Source organism: Euprymna scolopes, chromosome 21 (assembly GCF_053919585.1).
Source record: "Euprymna scolopes isolate OS-2025 chromosome 21, ASM5391958v1, whole genome shotgun sequence".
NCBI lineage: Eukaryota > Metazoa > Mollusca > Cephalopoda > Sepiida > Sepiolidae > Euprymna > Euprymna scolopes.
Window position 1 is genome coordinate 74928707 of NC_136502.1, and position 14717 is coordinate 74943423.

Below are 14717 nucleotides of genomic sequence, written 5' to 3' on the forward strand. Positions count from 1 at the left end.
AATTTTAAAACCGAAAATAGACGTTGGTATTTATTTACTTTCTTACTGAGCAAATTAGGCACAAGGCCGTTTTTTAATGTGGAGATAGGGGGAAGGAGGGGGACTAGCTCTCGTCTGAGGGGAAACTAGATAGTGACAATTGGTATGACGGGTTTCTCCTACATTGACCAATAATGGTTGCTACAAGAGTAATGGTCTTATTTGTGGGGTTGCCCCCACATATGATCTTTGATTGCATTATCTGCTGGAACAGATACTACATTTTGAACTTTGAGATATTAAATCCTTTATTCAGGCAAAAATTAACATGAACAAAAAAAAAAAATAGGCACAAGGACAACTCAAAAGGGAGGAAACTGGCGGTCGTTAGTCATCCTTGTCACTCTAGACCTGAACAAAAGTTTCTCTTAGCTAGGATCTTCTTTCGCCATAATACTGCATTTACACTTTCGTACTTGGGGACGTCCTACTTAGCACCCAATTTTTTTAAACATTTTTTATTAGCGTGTAAAACCAAAAAAGATAACAATAAAGGTAATACAATAATTCATTTGTGTCGAGGGCGGTGGAAGTCTTGGCCAGAAGGCCAAGCAATGCCGCATAGGTTTCGGCGTTTACACACTTTCCATATAGAATGATTTCTATATATACAATTTATTCAAATCCACATTTAAGAAAAAAACTCATTTGCATATTACATTAAAGAGAATATATTTTAATAATGATCTTCATATTATTAATTGTTTGTTGTAATAGAATTGTTTTAATTGTTCTATTTAGAAATATTAACATTTAAAGTTTTTTTATTTTTAATTCTGTTTATATTTAATTAAATTTATTTTCAATTCCACTACCAGTTGCCTTCAAAAACGGAAGTAAGTTTATTTAAGCCATGAGACTTATTTCCTCTTGAAGCTATGAGAGTTATTTCCCGTTTAATTTTCATAGAAGAAAATGGATGTGTTTATGCTTTCATAAATCCAACATGTGGTCCACTTTCAGAGAAAATCGTAAGAAAGTAAAACATTCGGTGCAGATTGTCAGTCGGAGGGTTTAGTTAATACTATTTAACAAAATAGTATTGACTAAACCCTCCGACTGACAATCTGTTTCAACCTGGCAATGCCGGGTATATAAAGCTAGTATATATATATATATGTGTGTGTGTGTGTGTGTGTGTGTGTGTATGTATTCATCCACATACAGTACTGTTTCAGTGTATCACAGCTCATCAGTGTGGCTAGACAAGCAACTACCTTAAGCCAGGATCGAAACTCAACCGCCCAAACAACAGTCAGCGTTTCTAACCATTACGCTATTCAGCTGCTGCCATGCGGGTACTGAATTAACAATGTTTTGACATTGTCCAAACGCCTAAGCTCAATTTGGTTACACAAAGAGCATCGCTTAATATGCTAATGGCAATTTGTATATACCTTCCCAATATGCTCAACCCAAGATAGGGAATGTCATATATATATATATATATATATATATATATATATGAAGAAAATTATAGACAAGACAAAAGAAAATATATATTGGTGTATGTTGATTTCTTTGTCAGTTCAATATGGCAAACATCAATGGGAATAAGAGTCATTGCTCTTAATACGTTGGCATTTCAAAACAATGCTTCTCATTAAAGGAGGAGGAAGGAGATAGGTTACCCATACGGGGAAGATCACAACTAACCTAGTGTTAGATTAAGGAGGAGATGTTAAAATACATGTGATAGAAGGAACATAATGAAGTCATTATTCTGTTGTCACATTCTCTGTCTGGCTGTTGGATAATGCTGATTTTATACTGATAGACGGATCATAACAAACGAACATAGACTATCAGCATCTTCTTTTCTCAGTCTTGCAGCACTTTCTGCAAGATTCTGGCGGTTCCCAATAACACAGTCTTCTGAAGTACTCCAACATTGCAATGGATTCCTTATTTTCTTTCTTCTTTTTTTTTATTACATTTTCACCCCAAACAAGGCACATTGCCACTTTGTTGTAGGGGGCTACTATCAGGGTCAGTAACTACTGGGGCACTATGTAGGGATTTGGGCAGCAATATGTCGGTTCACGTTGCACTTGAACTTCTGCATGTCAGTACAGTTAGGGAAGCAGGATCCTGGAATGGAATTCCAGAGTCTAGTGGTTCTGGGGAAGAAACTACTGGAGTAGAAAGATCTTTTACATCTAGGGATCTCTACTGTGTGGGGGTGGGATTTAGCTGCCTGTCGGGTTTGTTGAGGGTGTCTGTGTCGTGGGGGCACAAGTGTCTGCAGTTCGTCAGAGCATTCACCATTAAAATACTTGTAGAACAAGCAGAGGGACGCAACGTTTCGTCGATGGGACAGAGGCTGAAGCTTAGATGCCAGTTCAGGGCCTATCAGATTGGTGACTCTTTTTTGAACCTTGTCTAGGAGCGAGAGACTAGTAGTAGACGCACCAGCCCAGATGTGACAACAATACTCCATACATGGGCGAATGGTGGCCTTATAGAGATACAGGATACTTTCAGGTGTCAGTAGTTTTCTAGCACGTTAGAGAGAGCCTACCTTTTTTGCAGCGGCCCTGGCAATGTTTTCAATATAACTGTTCCAGCTTATGTTTCCTGTGAACGTTAGGCAAAGCAGTTTGAAAGATGTACTCTCAGACAGGGAGTCACTGGCCATTGCTATTAGTGGCAGAGAAGGTTTCTTGTAGTTATTGAAGGAAACCAGTTTAGTCTTGGCGGCATTGAATGTGACCATCCATTTATGTCCCCATTCCACTACAGATTGGAGGTCATCCTCTAGTGTTTCTGCCATTTCTTTAGATATGTGTTAATTTGTTTTCCTGTCATGCCTGTTATAGAGTGTAGTGTCATCAGCATATATACCCATCTCAGAGGCAATTTTGTCGGGGAGGTCATTAATAAATATCAGGAACAATAGAGGTTCAAGAATAGACCCCTGAGGCACTCCCGCATTTATATCACACTGTTTAGATGTTCGACCGTCGAGGACAACCTGGATTTTTCTCTTATCTAAGAAGGATTTAATTATGTTAAGTATTCTACCAGTGATACCGTATGATTTAATTTTCCTGAGGAGACTCTTGTGCCATACCCTGTCAAAAGCCTTAGATATATCTAGAGCTACCACTCTGCCCTCCCCCACTTTGTCCAGTGAATGGTATATACGTTCAGAGATTACAGTGAGGACGTCAGCTGTGGAACGGGCTTGTCTAAATCCATATTGTTTGTCAGTCAGAAGTTTAGCATCTGTAAGGTGCCGGACTAGAACATGGTTAATTATGGTCTCAAATATTTTGGCGAAAAGTGGGAGGAGGTAATGGGGCGATAATTTGATGGGTCAGTTATTTCGCCTGAATTCTTGAATATTGGTACCACAGAAGCGGTTTTTCAACAGCCCGGAAAGCCGAATTCATTAAGGCATTTGTTGTAGAGTTTGGAGAGAACTGGAGCTACTTCGGCTGAGCACTTTTTTAATAGCACAGCTGGGATGAGATCAGGTCTACATGCTTTTGAAGTGTCAAGATTTTTTATGATAGCATGTACCTGAGCAGGGGTGATTTTTAGATCGTCTAGCGTGGCGTCTGTCCGCAAAGGAAAGTCAGGCAGGGGGTGGTTGGAAGGGTCCAGTGTGGAGTTTGAGGCAAACCGGCTGCCAAGCATATTAGCTTTGTCGGTTGCTGAGCAAACAACCTCGTGATTGTTGGTTAGTGGGGGAATTGTTGATTGCCCATTATTTACTACACTGTTGTATATTTTCCAGAAGTCACGATTTCCCAATTTTTGTGCTTCGATGCGTTTTTTAGTGGTTTCAGTAAATTCTCTCTTGGCTGTCGCTATTTCTTTCTTAACGTTTTGTCCAATTCACACTCCCAAGGGATCCCATAACAACAGGTACAACTTCTACCTTCTTCAACTTCCACATTATTATTATTATTACTAACTAGGAGTTTCCACACAGGGCATCATCAAATATTTCTCTATGAGAACAACCTGTGGTGTTCCCTGGAGTTTGGTTGACAACAAATCTCCCCAGATTTCTAGTATTCTCCACCTCTTTCGATAACCTTTGCAAATTAATTTGCATTATTGCAACATCCGTCTACTATTGATTTCTCATTGGCAATGACAATTGGTTTTCACTGGGATGTAGGTGGCATAAAGCCTTCCCAAGGTTTCAGTTCATTTTGCACTCATCCAATGGAGGTCTGGTGGTTAGTGTTTTCCCTCCTTGGTCTTTGCCTCCTCCTTGACCCTCCTCGATTATTTGGTGTGGCATCAGTTTATGCCAACACAACAATTTTTTTTTTGGCGGGGGGGGGGAACTTACAATTATATAGCTTCATTATTATTATTATTATTATTATTATTATTATTATTATTATTATTATTATTATTTTATCAATGTATCCCTTCTCCCTCATAATATGATTCTCAGATCCCTTTGCTACCGTTCTTCCATCTTCTCTCTTGTCCATGTCGCTGTCTTTCACATTGAAGGTGACCGAGGTTGGCACACATAGGTCCACAAGTATAAAAAAATAAAACAAGAACCAAAAACACAAACTCTGATACATTCTGCAAATATTAGTTTCACTCTGGGCGCGTGTATCACCCTCTGCACGCTAACGTTTGCATCTTAGTCGTCTGCTGAGGTTCTTCAGTGGCCGTTAACTCATCGCGATCCACTCTGAGCCACAGTCTGCGTTCTACTGTGTCCAACTCGAAACTATTCTCAACTCAAAGTTGTCTTCAACCGTTGCAAACCCAATACTGTCTGCAAATTGTCTCTTACTCTTCTGAACTGTTGTAAAACGCATTAATACTTTTGTTCCTATTATTGTTACACTCCTATACTTTTGTTTTACTGATAAACTTATTTCTCCTTTTTTTTTGTTATATTTTTTCTTCTTTTTTTTTTAATTCCTAACATTTTTTTGAGGCAGGCGTCAATAGTATCACATTTCTTCTGCAATTCAGTTTTTCTACAAGGACCAGCATATTTGGCAATCCTTTTTCTATTTACTCATTCAAACTATTTTCTTTGTATATCATTTCGATTTCTGTCAAACGACGGAATCTGTATAGATCCCTTCATCTATTGATTTAATTAATAACTCTCGTTCTGTCATGTATGATCGAATAAAAGTTTTAAGTGATGAGATCGAGAGATAGTTCGATAAGACCCACTTGAAGAATAGAGGAGTCTGAATACTTCAAATTATCAATTATTATCTTAAAAATGCAGAAATATTTTTATCTTAATTTATTTATTTTCTTTCTTTCAGGAAATTGGAGGAAAGTGTGGCCTGGGGGAACATAAAGAGAGGACGTTTATACTTCCAGCTGGTCACACTAATGCTCTGACCTCCAGCCACTCAAGCAGAGAAGATCTTCTACCAAAAGGTCATAATAAGCAGAAAGAAATTACAGGTAAGCCATAAAAGGCATTGATGCTTAACAAAGAGGAGATAACTCACAAAAAGGTTATGTTTATCTCTCCTTATTGAAGTTAAAAATCTAGTTAACAAATTAAATTTTGAACTTTAATAAATAAGAATTTACTAAAATCAAATTAACACATTGAGTAATTAAAAAAAAAAATAAGTACACCAATATAAGAGTTACAAGTAAATGTAATAAAAATCATTTGATCATTTAAAGAATCCAATTTTGTTTTTTTTCATTTGCTGTGGATTACATTGACTCTTGCCGTGGTGGTACGAAGAAAAATAAAATTACCAGTAAATTTGAAAAATATTATTATTGATATTTTAAAATACACTAATAATAATTCAAATAAAGTATAGCAATAATTGTAATATTAATAGAATAACAGATTTTAACCTTCCTCTATAATAATAATAAATAAATAAATAAAATAATAAATAAATATTATATACATTATATATGGTGGCCCACTTAAAAGTAGCCTGATCTTTCTAATCTTTCTCTTAACGACCAACTGACACCACAAGACAGAATGCAATTCTTTTTCCAATAAGATAGCACTACATGTCACACATCTCACAGATCACTGTTCATGACATGTTTACAGAAGAGAGAACAATAAGCAAAGGGTTATAACCACCACGTTCCTCGGACTTGTCATCATGTGATTTTTGTCTTTTGGGGACTTTAAAACAGAAAGTTTATGCAAATAATCCTCACAATCTAGATCGATTAAAGGAGAACATTACCAACGCTATCACCAGAGAAGATCTACATGCAGTATCTGCAAGCGTTGTTAAACGTGCCCAGAAATCCATAGATGTCTACGTGTAGCACTTCCAGCACCTTTTATAACACTACAGGTGATTTAAACAATGTCGCTGGTAACTTAAACAATGCTATTTAAATAAACAATAAAAGAATGTTCCTCCTCTTTACTACATTTTCTGGGTTACTTTAAAGTGAGCCACCCTGTATATGATGGACTCTTCCATCAATTTCGACGTATGAGCTTCCGCCACAACAACTAAGTTACTTAGAAATCCACACATGATTTGTTTATAGTGATGAAAGCTTTGTGTAGGACCAACAACACTTTTTAGTATTACTGCTAACCTTTGTTGGTGCAGATGACTGCCACAGTAGACCGGAAGTTTTGGCATCAGGGTTACCTTCTCCTAGATGCATGTGCTAACGAAGACTTCGGATGTCCCAGATAGCAACCTGTTAATTTAATTTCTACAACTCTGCGTGGTACATATAGCACCTAACTTTCCAAAATGGTTACCTATCTGGTATTGGTCAGGCACAACATTATTTAACTGGTGTGTCAATGTGATTGTGCCGTATTATATATATATATATATATATATATATATATATATATATATATATATATATATATATATATATATATATGAGCAAACAGTTAATAAAATATGTTAAAAACACTTTGAAATGAGTTAAAAACATATTTAATCTGAAAAGGAAACACTAGATAAATGGATAGTCCTTAATCCGCGGAGTTTCAAAGAAATACTCTCCTTCTCATCGGAGGGTAGGAATTAGCAAAATGCGGGATCGGATTTTGCATGCAGAAGTATTTGATGAAACAACAAGTAAGTCAAAGATCTTACTTGAAAACAAAATAAGTTACGCAGAGGGAATATGGTAAAGAAAAAGGTGATTACACATGAATGGATAGTCTGGTGGAAGAAAAAAAATCCAGTGACGGTAAAATCCAAATGTAAAACTTCAAGAAAGCTAAAAGAATTTCCATTTGTACAAGTAAAATCCAAGGAAATCCCGTAATTGGAAGAAGATGGCCCATAATAATCCAAAGGAAGAAATCCATGGAATAATTCACAAACATGTGTACAAGGAAAAAAAAAAAAAAAATATTAATAAAGAAAAATAAGATGTGCTTTTCACTCTACTTCCGAGACATAACTATATATATATATATATATATATATATATATATATATATATATATATATATATATATATATATATATATGATTGTTAAGCTGGATTAAATCCGACGATATGAAAATAGAATGTTGCGTAATTTACGTATATATATATATATATATATATATATATATATATATATATATATATATGAAAATAGAATGGAGGTGGAAGGACCTGAATACTCAATGTTTCGCCCGATTTATGCGGCCTTTTTCAATGACCATTCCTTTTGAAAAAGCCCGCATAAATCGGGGGAAACGTCGAGTATTCAGGTCCCTTCACCTCCATTCTATTTTCATATATATATATATATATATATATATATATATATATATATATATATATATATATATATATATATGTATATATATAGTTTTGGAAGTTTTTTAAATGTTTAAAGCCATACAGACAAATTTATTTAATTTTTATATTTTTTATCATTCATTAGAAAACTATTTAGTCAGTAAGTCATTTCATAATCTGCAATCAACTCGCTCTCTCAAATTCACTATAATACTAATGGTAATTTAACGGATCATCAGTTGTTTACCATGGAACACTGTTTCGGGGATTTAAAAACAAAACAGTATATTAAATAATGGTTCCCTAGTAATGTTGATCAAACACCACCTCCCTTAATCTTAAGAAGAAAAAATGGTGCAGATATAAGATCTAGTTTCCTATTCTTAATTCATTTGGCTTCATGTTATAAAAATGAATTCCTTACCTGTGAGATTCATCTGTTTCTATATTCCAAATGGATATATTTTTTAATTTACCAGTCTTGTATTTATAAGATTAGAATTAATACATTTGACTACTTATCACCCCCTACTATAATTAGTACTTTATATATTTACATTCTTATTTATTCAAAATTAGAAAATATATAAAGGTTAAAATAATTATAAATATATACATTAAAAAAAAACATTTTTTAAATTTTATTTTATATAATACATATTTTATTTTATATAATACATTTTATAAATTACTAATGTAGTTTTGGATTTCCTTTATTAATATATTCTGGTTAATTTTATAGGATTCAACAGCATTAGGATAACGGACACATGCTTTATTTAAATGTTTAAATATTTTAGTTTTATCCCCACCTTGTTTTATCATCCTTATTACTGAGCTAGAAACTGAGGGTATAAAATCTGTTAATTTTAAAGTAACGTGAGCTATTCTCAAAAACTCTGATATAATGGTTCCATAAAACATAAAAACAGGACAGGTACTATCTTTATCCGGCATACGAACTATTTGAAAGTGGAAAGAGTTTCTTTTATCGAATATTTTATAAAAAAAAATTCTATCCTCAATTTTTATATCGAAATCCAGAAATGTAGCCTGTTGTCCTCTATGTTCACAATTCAATTCTAACTCCTTTGGATATATATATATATATATATATATATATATATATATATATATATATATATATATATATATATATATATATATATATATATAAAGAGAGGACGGTTATACTTCCAGCTGACTACAATCAGATTGTAGTCAGCTGGAAAGTAGGCAATCGGAAGAGAATTCCACAGGCGTGCAGTTCTAAGAAAGAAACTTTGTTCATGGAATCTACATTTAGGTTTAGGCACAAATATATAATATAATATATATATAATATAATACATGTATTATAAAAAAGGTAAGAAATTCATTTTTATAGTATGAAAAGGTTAGTAATTGCAATTAAGAATAGGAAATTGGATCAAATGTTTGTAACATGTCTTCTTCCTAAGATTAAGGGTGGTGGTGTTTGATCAACTCTGCTGGGGAGCCATGATGTAATATACTGTTTTGTTTTGAAATCCCCGAAACAGTGTTTCATGGTAAACAACTGATGATCCCTTGAAAAATATATTATTGGTATTATAGTAAATTCGAGAGCGAGTTGATGCAGTGATTGCAGGTGATTAAATGACTTACTGACTGGATGGTTTTCTAAGGAATGATAAAAATATTTTTTTGTATAGTTTTAAAGGTTAAAAACTTCAAAGACTATATATATATATATATATATATATATATATATATATATATATATATATATATATAAGTTAGAAAAGCATTTCATCCAAGGCATGAACATTGTTATGTAATGTACATTTTGTTGCACTTTTTTTTTTTTTTAAATTATTGAAAATTTTATATCTATATCATTGATTGCTAGATGAAAGATAATGTTTTTAAATTGCAACAAAATTTACATCACATAAAATAAATCCAAGGTAACTTTTTGATTCAATTTAAATTAAATTTTTATACCTTAATTTGTAAAATTTATAAAAATGCACTTTGAAGATAAATAAATTTCAAATTGAATGTTGTACCTTTATTTTTAAAGCCTATAGTAAAAACATTTTGTTTAACAATTTTCATGCCTTGGATGAAATGCTTTTCTAACTTGTATCTTATCTTTTTAAGATTATATTTTTAAACTCTCCTTTTCTCTATTTCAGTTTGTATTATATCCTCACACCACAACTCATTTTTGCAACCCCCTCTTTGTATTATTACAGGTCTAAGTATTCTCTCTGTTCCAGTTTGTATTTCTCCTCACACCACAACTCATTTTTTGCAACCACGTCTTTGTAATACAAGTCTGAATAATGAGAAAATTTGATTTTTTTTTAAACAAAAACTTTAAAATAACTTTTTTAGATTAAATTTTTTTAAACTTCTTTCAGAATAGAAAATCTTTAAAATTTAATAAGGAACATATTTCATATCGGTTTCATTAACAAATATTCAGTACATAACGAGTAAAATAGAGATGAAAATTTCAAAAGTATTGTATAACTGGTTACGGTCAATAGTAGTCCTCGCCAGCGAAAGTCTTTGTTATTGTTATTCTATTATTATCATTATTGTTTAAAACATTTTGTGTCCTGCTCTTTCGCGTGAGGACTAATATATATTAATTTAATAACACACTTTGTATATAAAATAATTATATTCTATTTACTGTGCGCGACATTGATATTTACTGCAGTATAACAATAAAACAACATTCCCAGTCATTTCAAGAGAATTTGAAACACGTGTCATTTGAAAAGGAGGTTTTTCCTTGAAATATATTATGGCACACGGTCACACACATTAGATCACTGATGAAATGATCACTAAATATAAAACAAAACAAAAAAAAAAGTAAAAATCAAGTAAGATTTACTATTGAAAAATAATATGTGTATCGAGAAGCAAATTTTGTCTTCCTTATCAATACTTACATATCATAATATTTCAATTTCTTGCATTGTGATAACCTAATACTTATCTATTTAGGTATCATACTCAATGCTTTAAGAAACTGCATTGTCATTATTGAATATCAAGATATCGTTATGCCCATCCAAGAATTTCCAAATATTAAATTAAAACGGATATCAGCATATTTTAACTATGCTCTCTGATATCAAACTTTTTCAGTCTTTACTTTTGTAGAACATATAATCAATAGTTCTCTTCAACTCAAAAGTACAGTTTATATACCAATGAGACTGCCTCTTATACAAATTGAATGTTGACCAGAGCCATCTAGCTTCAAGAACTTCAAACAGCTAATCTACAAAAAGAAGATAACTCAATTACTAACTATTGACTGTTAAAGTAATATAACTGTAGAAACACGAAACAGACAATCTGCAAAGGGCAGATAATTCAATTAACAACAACAACAACCAATTTTCAGAAAAAATAGGAATTATTCTCGAATATCAAGTATGATTGACAGAATCTGACATTTGAGATAAGCTGGGGCCTCATATGAGACAAGATAACCTGTCGGTTGGCTTAATCATATGTAGGAAATAAAATTGGATTATTGTACTGCTTGTTTCCTTGCTCTCATGAGACAGAAAAAGGACCTGTCAATGGTTAATTAGTCACGAATAGATAAATGGTTACAAGTCTTCACCGAATACCGCCTTTAATAAACAGCGGTTATTATTTTCATGTTTTTCACTTTTTTTTTTATTTCACTTAAGTTAAATCTCAGAAATTAAGGGACCCCTCCTTGGTGCTAACACTTGATTTGTATGTAATATATGTGAGATTCCGAGAAAACAAACTGGAACAATAAAGTGTAGTCACTTGGTTCTTCTAAGAATTAATTAACGTTTGTGTGCTTCTCAAAGACAAATAAGACTTGGGACTCTTAACTAATAAACTTGTTAAGGGTGTGCGTTCCTTGATAGAAGCGTTGATTGAGTTTGAACGAATAAAATACGCATTAGATACGTTTGAAGCCAAAACAACGCATTATTACGAAAATAAACAGATATTTATTTTTGTTTGAAATTTATAAATATATTTTGAAATCAAACTTCATCCTCAGCATTTCTTTTTTTGTGTTTTGATTTATAAAAATGATTAATTGGGGAGAGGAAAAACGAAGATTAATACCCCACTAGACTAGATGAATTCCTTTTCTCGAATCTAGCAAGACTAAGTGACAACAAGAACGATATACAATAACATATTTAAATGATCGTTTGGGAAGAGGAAACTTATGTTCACAAATTCTTTTCTAACTCAGTGTTTGAGATGGGAGAGGAACTGTGATAGAATATTCGAATATCTATGTATCTCATATAAAGATCAAGTGAATTGGAGCTCTAAAACACGAGAAAATTTCTTTCTTTCTGTCTTTCTCTTTCTCTCTCTACACCACTCCCTCAAACTACATCTCTTCCTTTCTCTTTCTCATTTACAAATCTGTTATGCAGTACAAGAAAAAGATCAACCTATAAAAAAACTAAACCTTTCAGGATTCTAACCACCCTATTTAAATGCAATCGTTTGGATCTCTTTTGCACTTGGTTCATCGGGTATATTCGCCAGGTAGTTTTTAAAATTCTTTTTTTTTTTTTCATGAGTGCAGTGACTCTTTTGTCTACTAGAACTATTGAGATCTTGACAAGATTCCAGTTTCTTTTCATCTCGTATTTCATTCTCTAACCGAAAGTTTATTTTTATAGAAATATGAACCTAAGAAGTGATCAGAAATGTTTTTATTTCTTCTGAAATTGTTATTTTTCTAAATTTGATTTAATTTATTTCCTCTTTTTTTATTTTTAGATGGGAGCACCAGCCAGGCGTTAGTGAGTTGCCAATCCCAACAGAGCACGGATATGCGACCATCGCTAAAAACGTTTATGTCACCCGGGAATACAAGGACAGTTCCCAGGTGCCTTTATCCGGCTAACCTTCAACCAGTTGCAAACTACCGGCAGTGGGCCACCCTGAAGCCAAATTCCGTAGACAGTAAAGGCGTTTCAGATGCGCTGGTGAAATCTAACAACTTGACGGACATTGTTCGACTGTCGTACAGCCCAAAGTCAGTACCAAAATTATCGCAAGGCATGTCAAATTCTGACTGCTTTGAACGGATTAAATATTTCACTACAACCGTCGATTCTCCAACTGTTAAGCCTTTCAACCAGGAATCAACTGCAAAAAAGAGCCCGTCACCACCACATTCTGTGAAGCATTCATGAAAAAGTAAATTTAAAAAAAAAACTGTTTTTTGGAGTTACAACATTAGATGGGTCACCAGATTTGGTGTCTTTTATCTAAAAAAACAAAAAAACAAAAAAACTTTTACATAATTCCCCTTCTCAACCTAAGCCTTTGAGGACCGTATTTATTTATTTTTTTGAATGATGATTGTAGAATCATTAATAAAGGAGCCTTTTGGATTGTGTAACTTCAGCACCCTAGTACTGCTGCCTTATGAAAGGGGCAAGTTTAGCATCTAGCATCACAAATGCGTGCCATATATTTCCGAATGTAAATAAAACACATATTTTCATATTGATATTATTTCAGAATAGCATTTTTGTCCATTAAAAATCCCAAAACTATTTTTATTTCTTAAAAAATATTTATGCTAAAAACTTTTTGAAAAATGTTGTTTCAAGAAGTTTTCTTTTCATAGTTAAGATTATTTTAAGTATTAGAAGCCATTAACAATGCCATTTTTGTAATGTTTTCTTTTAAATCCAAATTTTCGGATAAAAAAAATTCTTCAAGAATATATTAGGAATTCATTATACTCTGTAGTATCTGTTCTTTTTTTTTATACAGGAATCACCACTTATCAAGGCCCGGAGGCCACTCGAGGATAAGAGTTAATGGGTATACATTGGCCAATGTGATTATAACGTAGTAAACATAAGTAGTAGGAATTTTGTGAATTGGATTACCTAGGGGGACGGTTCATCAAGAACTTGTTTACATTGGACTTGAAGACAATCAGATTGTAGTCAGCTGGAAAGCAGGCAAACAGAAGAGAATTTCACAGGCGTGCAGTTCTAAGGAAGAAGCTTTGTTCATAAAATCTACATTTAGGTTTAAGCACAGATAAAGAGTGTGGGAAATTATTGATAGTGGTTTTGGCTAGACGAGTGTTTTTCATGAAAGTTTGGCGAGAGGGGATCATAGATTGAAGCTCAGACGAGCACTTGCCATGAAAATAAGGATAAAGCAGAGACAGGCTAGCAACGTTGCTCTATTATAATATTGCAATATTTGTTTATTATATTCTGTAGTATCTGTTTTGCTATTAGTGTTGCTAGTCACAAGATCTTAACCGGCTTCACTTCTTCAACATTTGAATATGGCGTCGGCTGACCACAGAGTTTAAAAAATATTTATCCTTATTTCTTACAAAAATAAAAAGTACTTGTAACGTTTCTAACTTGGAAACTTTAAAGTACTTTTTCCCATAACATCATTTTTAAGAATTACCTTTGAAAAATAATTTACTTCAATGGAAAAGATTACTTGTTATTTGAAGACATTCCTCTGGATTTAATTTTTAATTTATAAGCAAATAATTACCAATGTTTTCATTTGCTAAATGGACACTGTATACGCATTTTTATGAGCAAGTAGCCGTATATGCCTGGCGTTGATTGGGAAATAGTACATTCATTTTACTTATAATTTTTGTTTACACACTGTAAATCTTATACAGAAAAAATAAATAAATCTTTAGTAGAAAGGGAGCTAACTCTTCTTATGTTCCTCAACTAGCAATTAACAATTACTGATTTTGATGTTTCAGCCATAATTGAAAATGGTACCAGTTGTCCAGATGGGATATGGAATTAACTATCATGAGTTTAAATCTGTTCAAAGCTGCAATTTTCAATTGTGCAATAATAACATCTATGATGATATAAACTCACCATTATTAAATAATTAAAAAAAGGGTTGATACATCGTAAAATAGACAAGACAAA

At 32.9% G+C, this 14717-nt stretch overlaps 1 protein-coding gene across 4 annotated transcripts in view; it reads left to right on the plus strand.

The window, feature by feature from the left end:
- LOC145242513 (protocadherin gamma-A4-like) overlaps window positions 1-14463 on the plus strand; it is a 590587-nt gene extending 576124 nt beyond the window's left edge. For all 4 annotated transcript variants that reach the window (XM_080105574.1, XM_080105575.1, XM_080105573.1 and 1 more), the window contains 2 exons: window positions 5307-5451; window positions 12550-14463. In XM_080105574.1, coding sequence (XP_079961700.1) covers window positions 5307-5451; window positions 12550-12968 — 564 coding nt within the window. In that variant the 3' untranslated portion in view covers window positions 12969-14463. The remainder of the gene's footprint in view (window positions 1-5306; window positions 5452-12549) is intronic.
- Window positions 14464-14717: the final 254 nt, after the last annotated feature.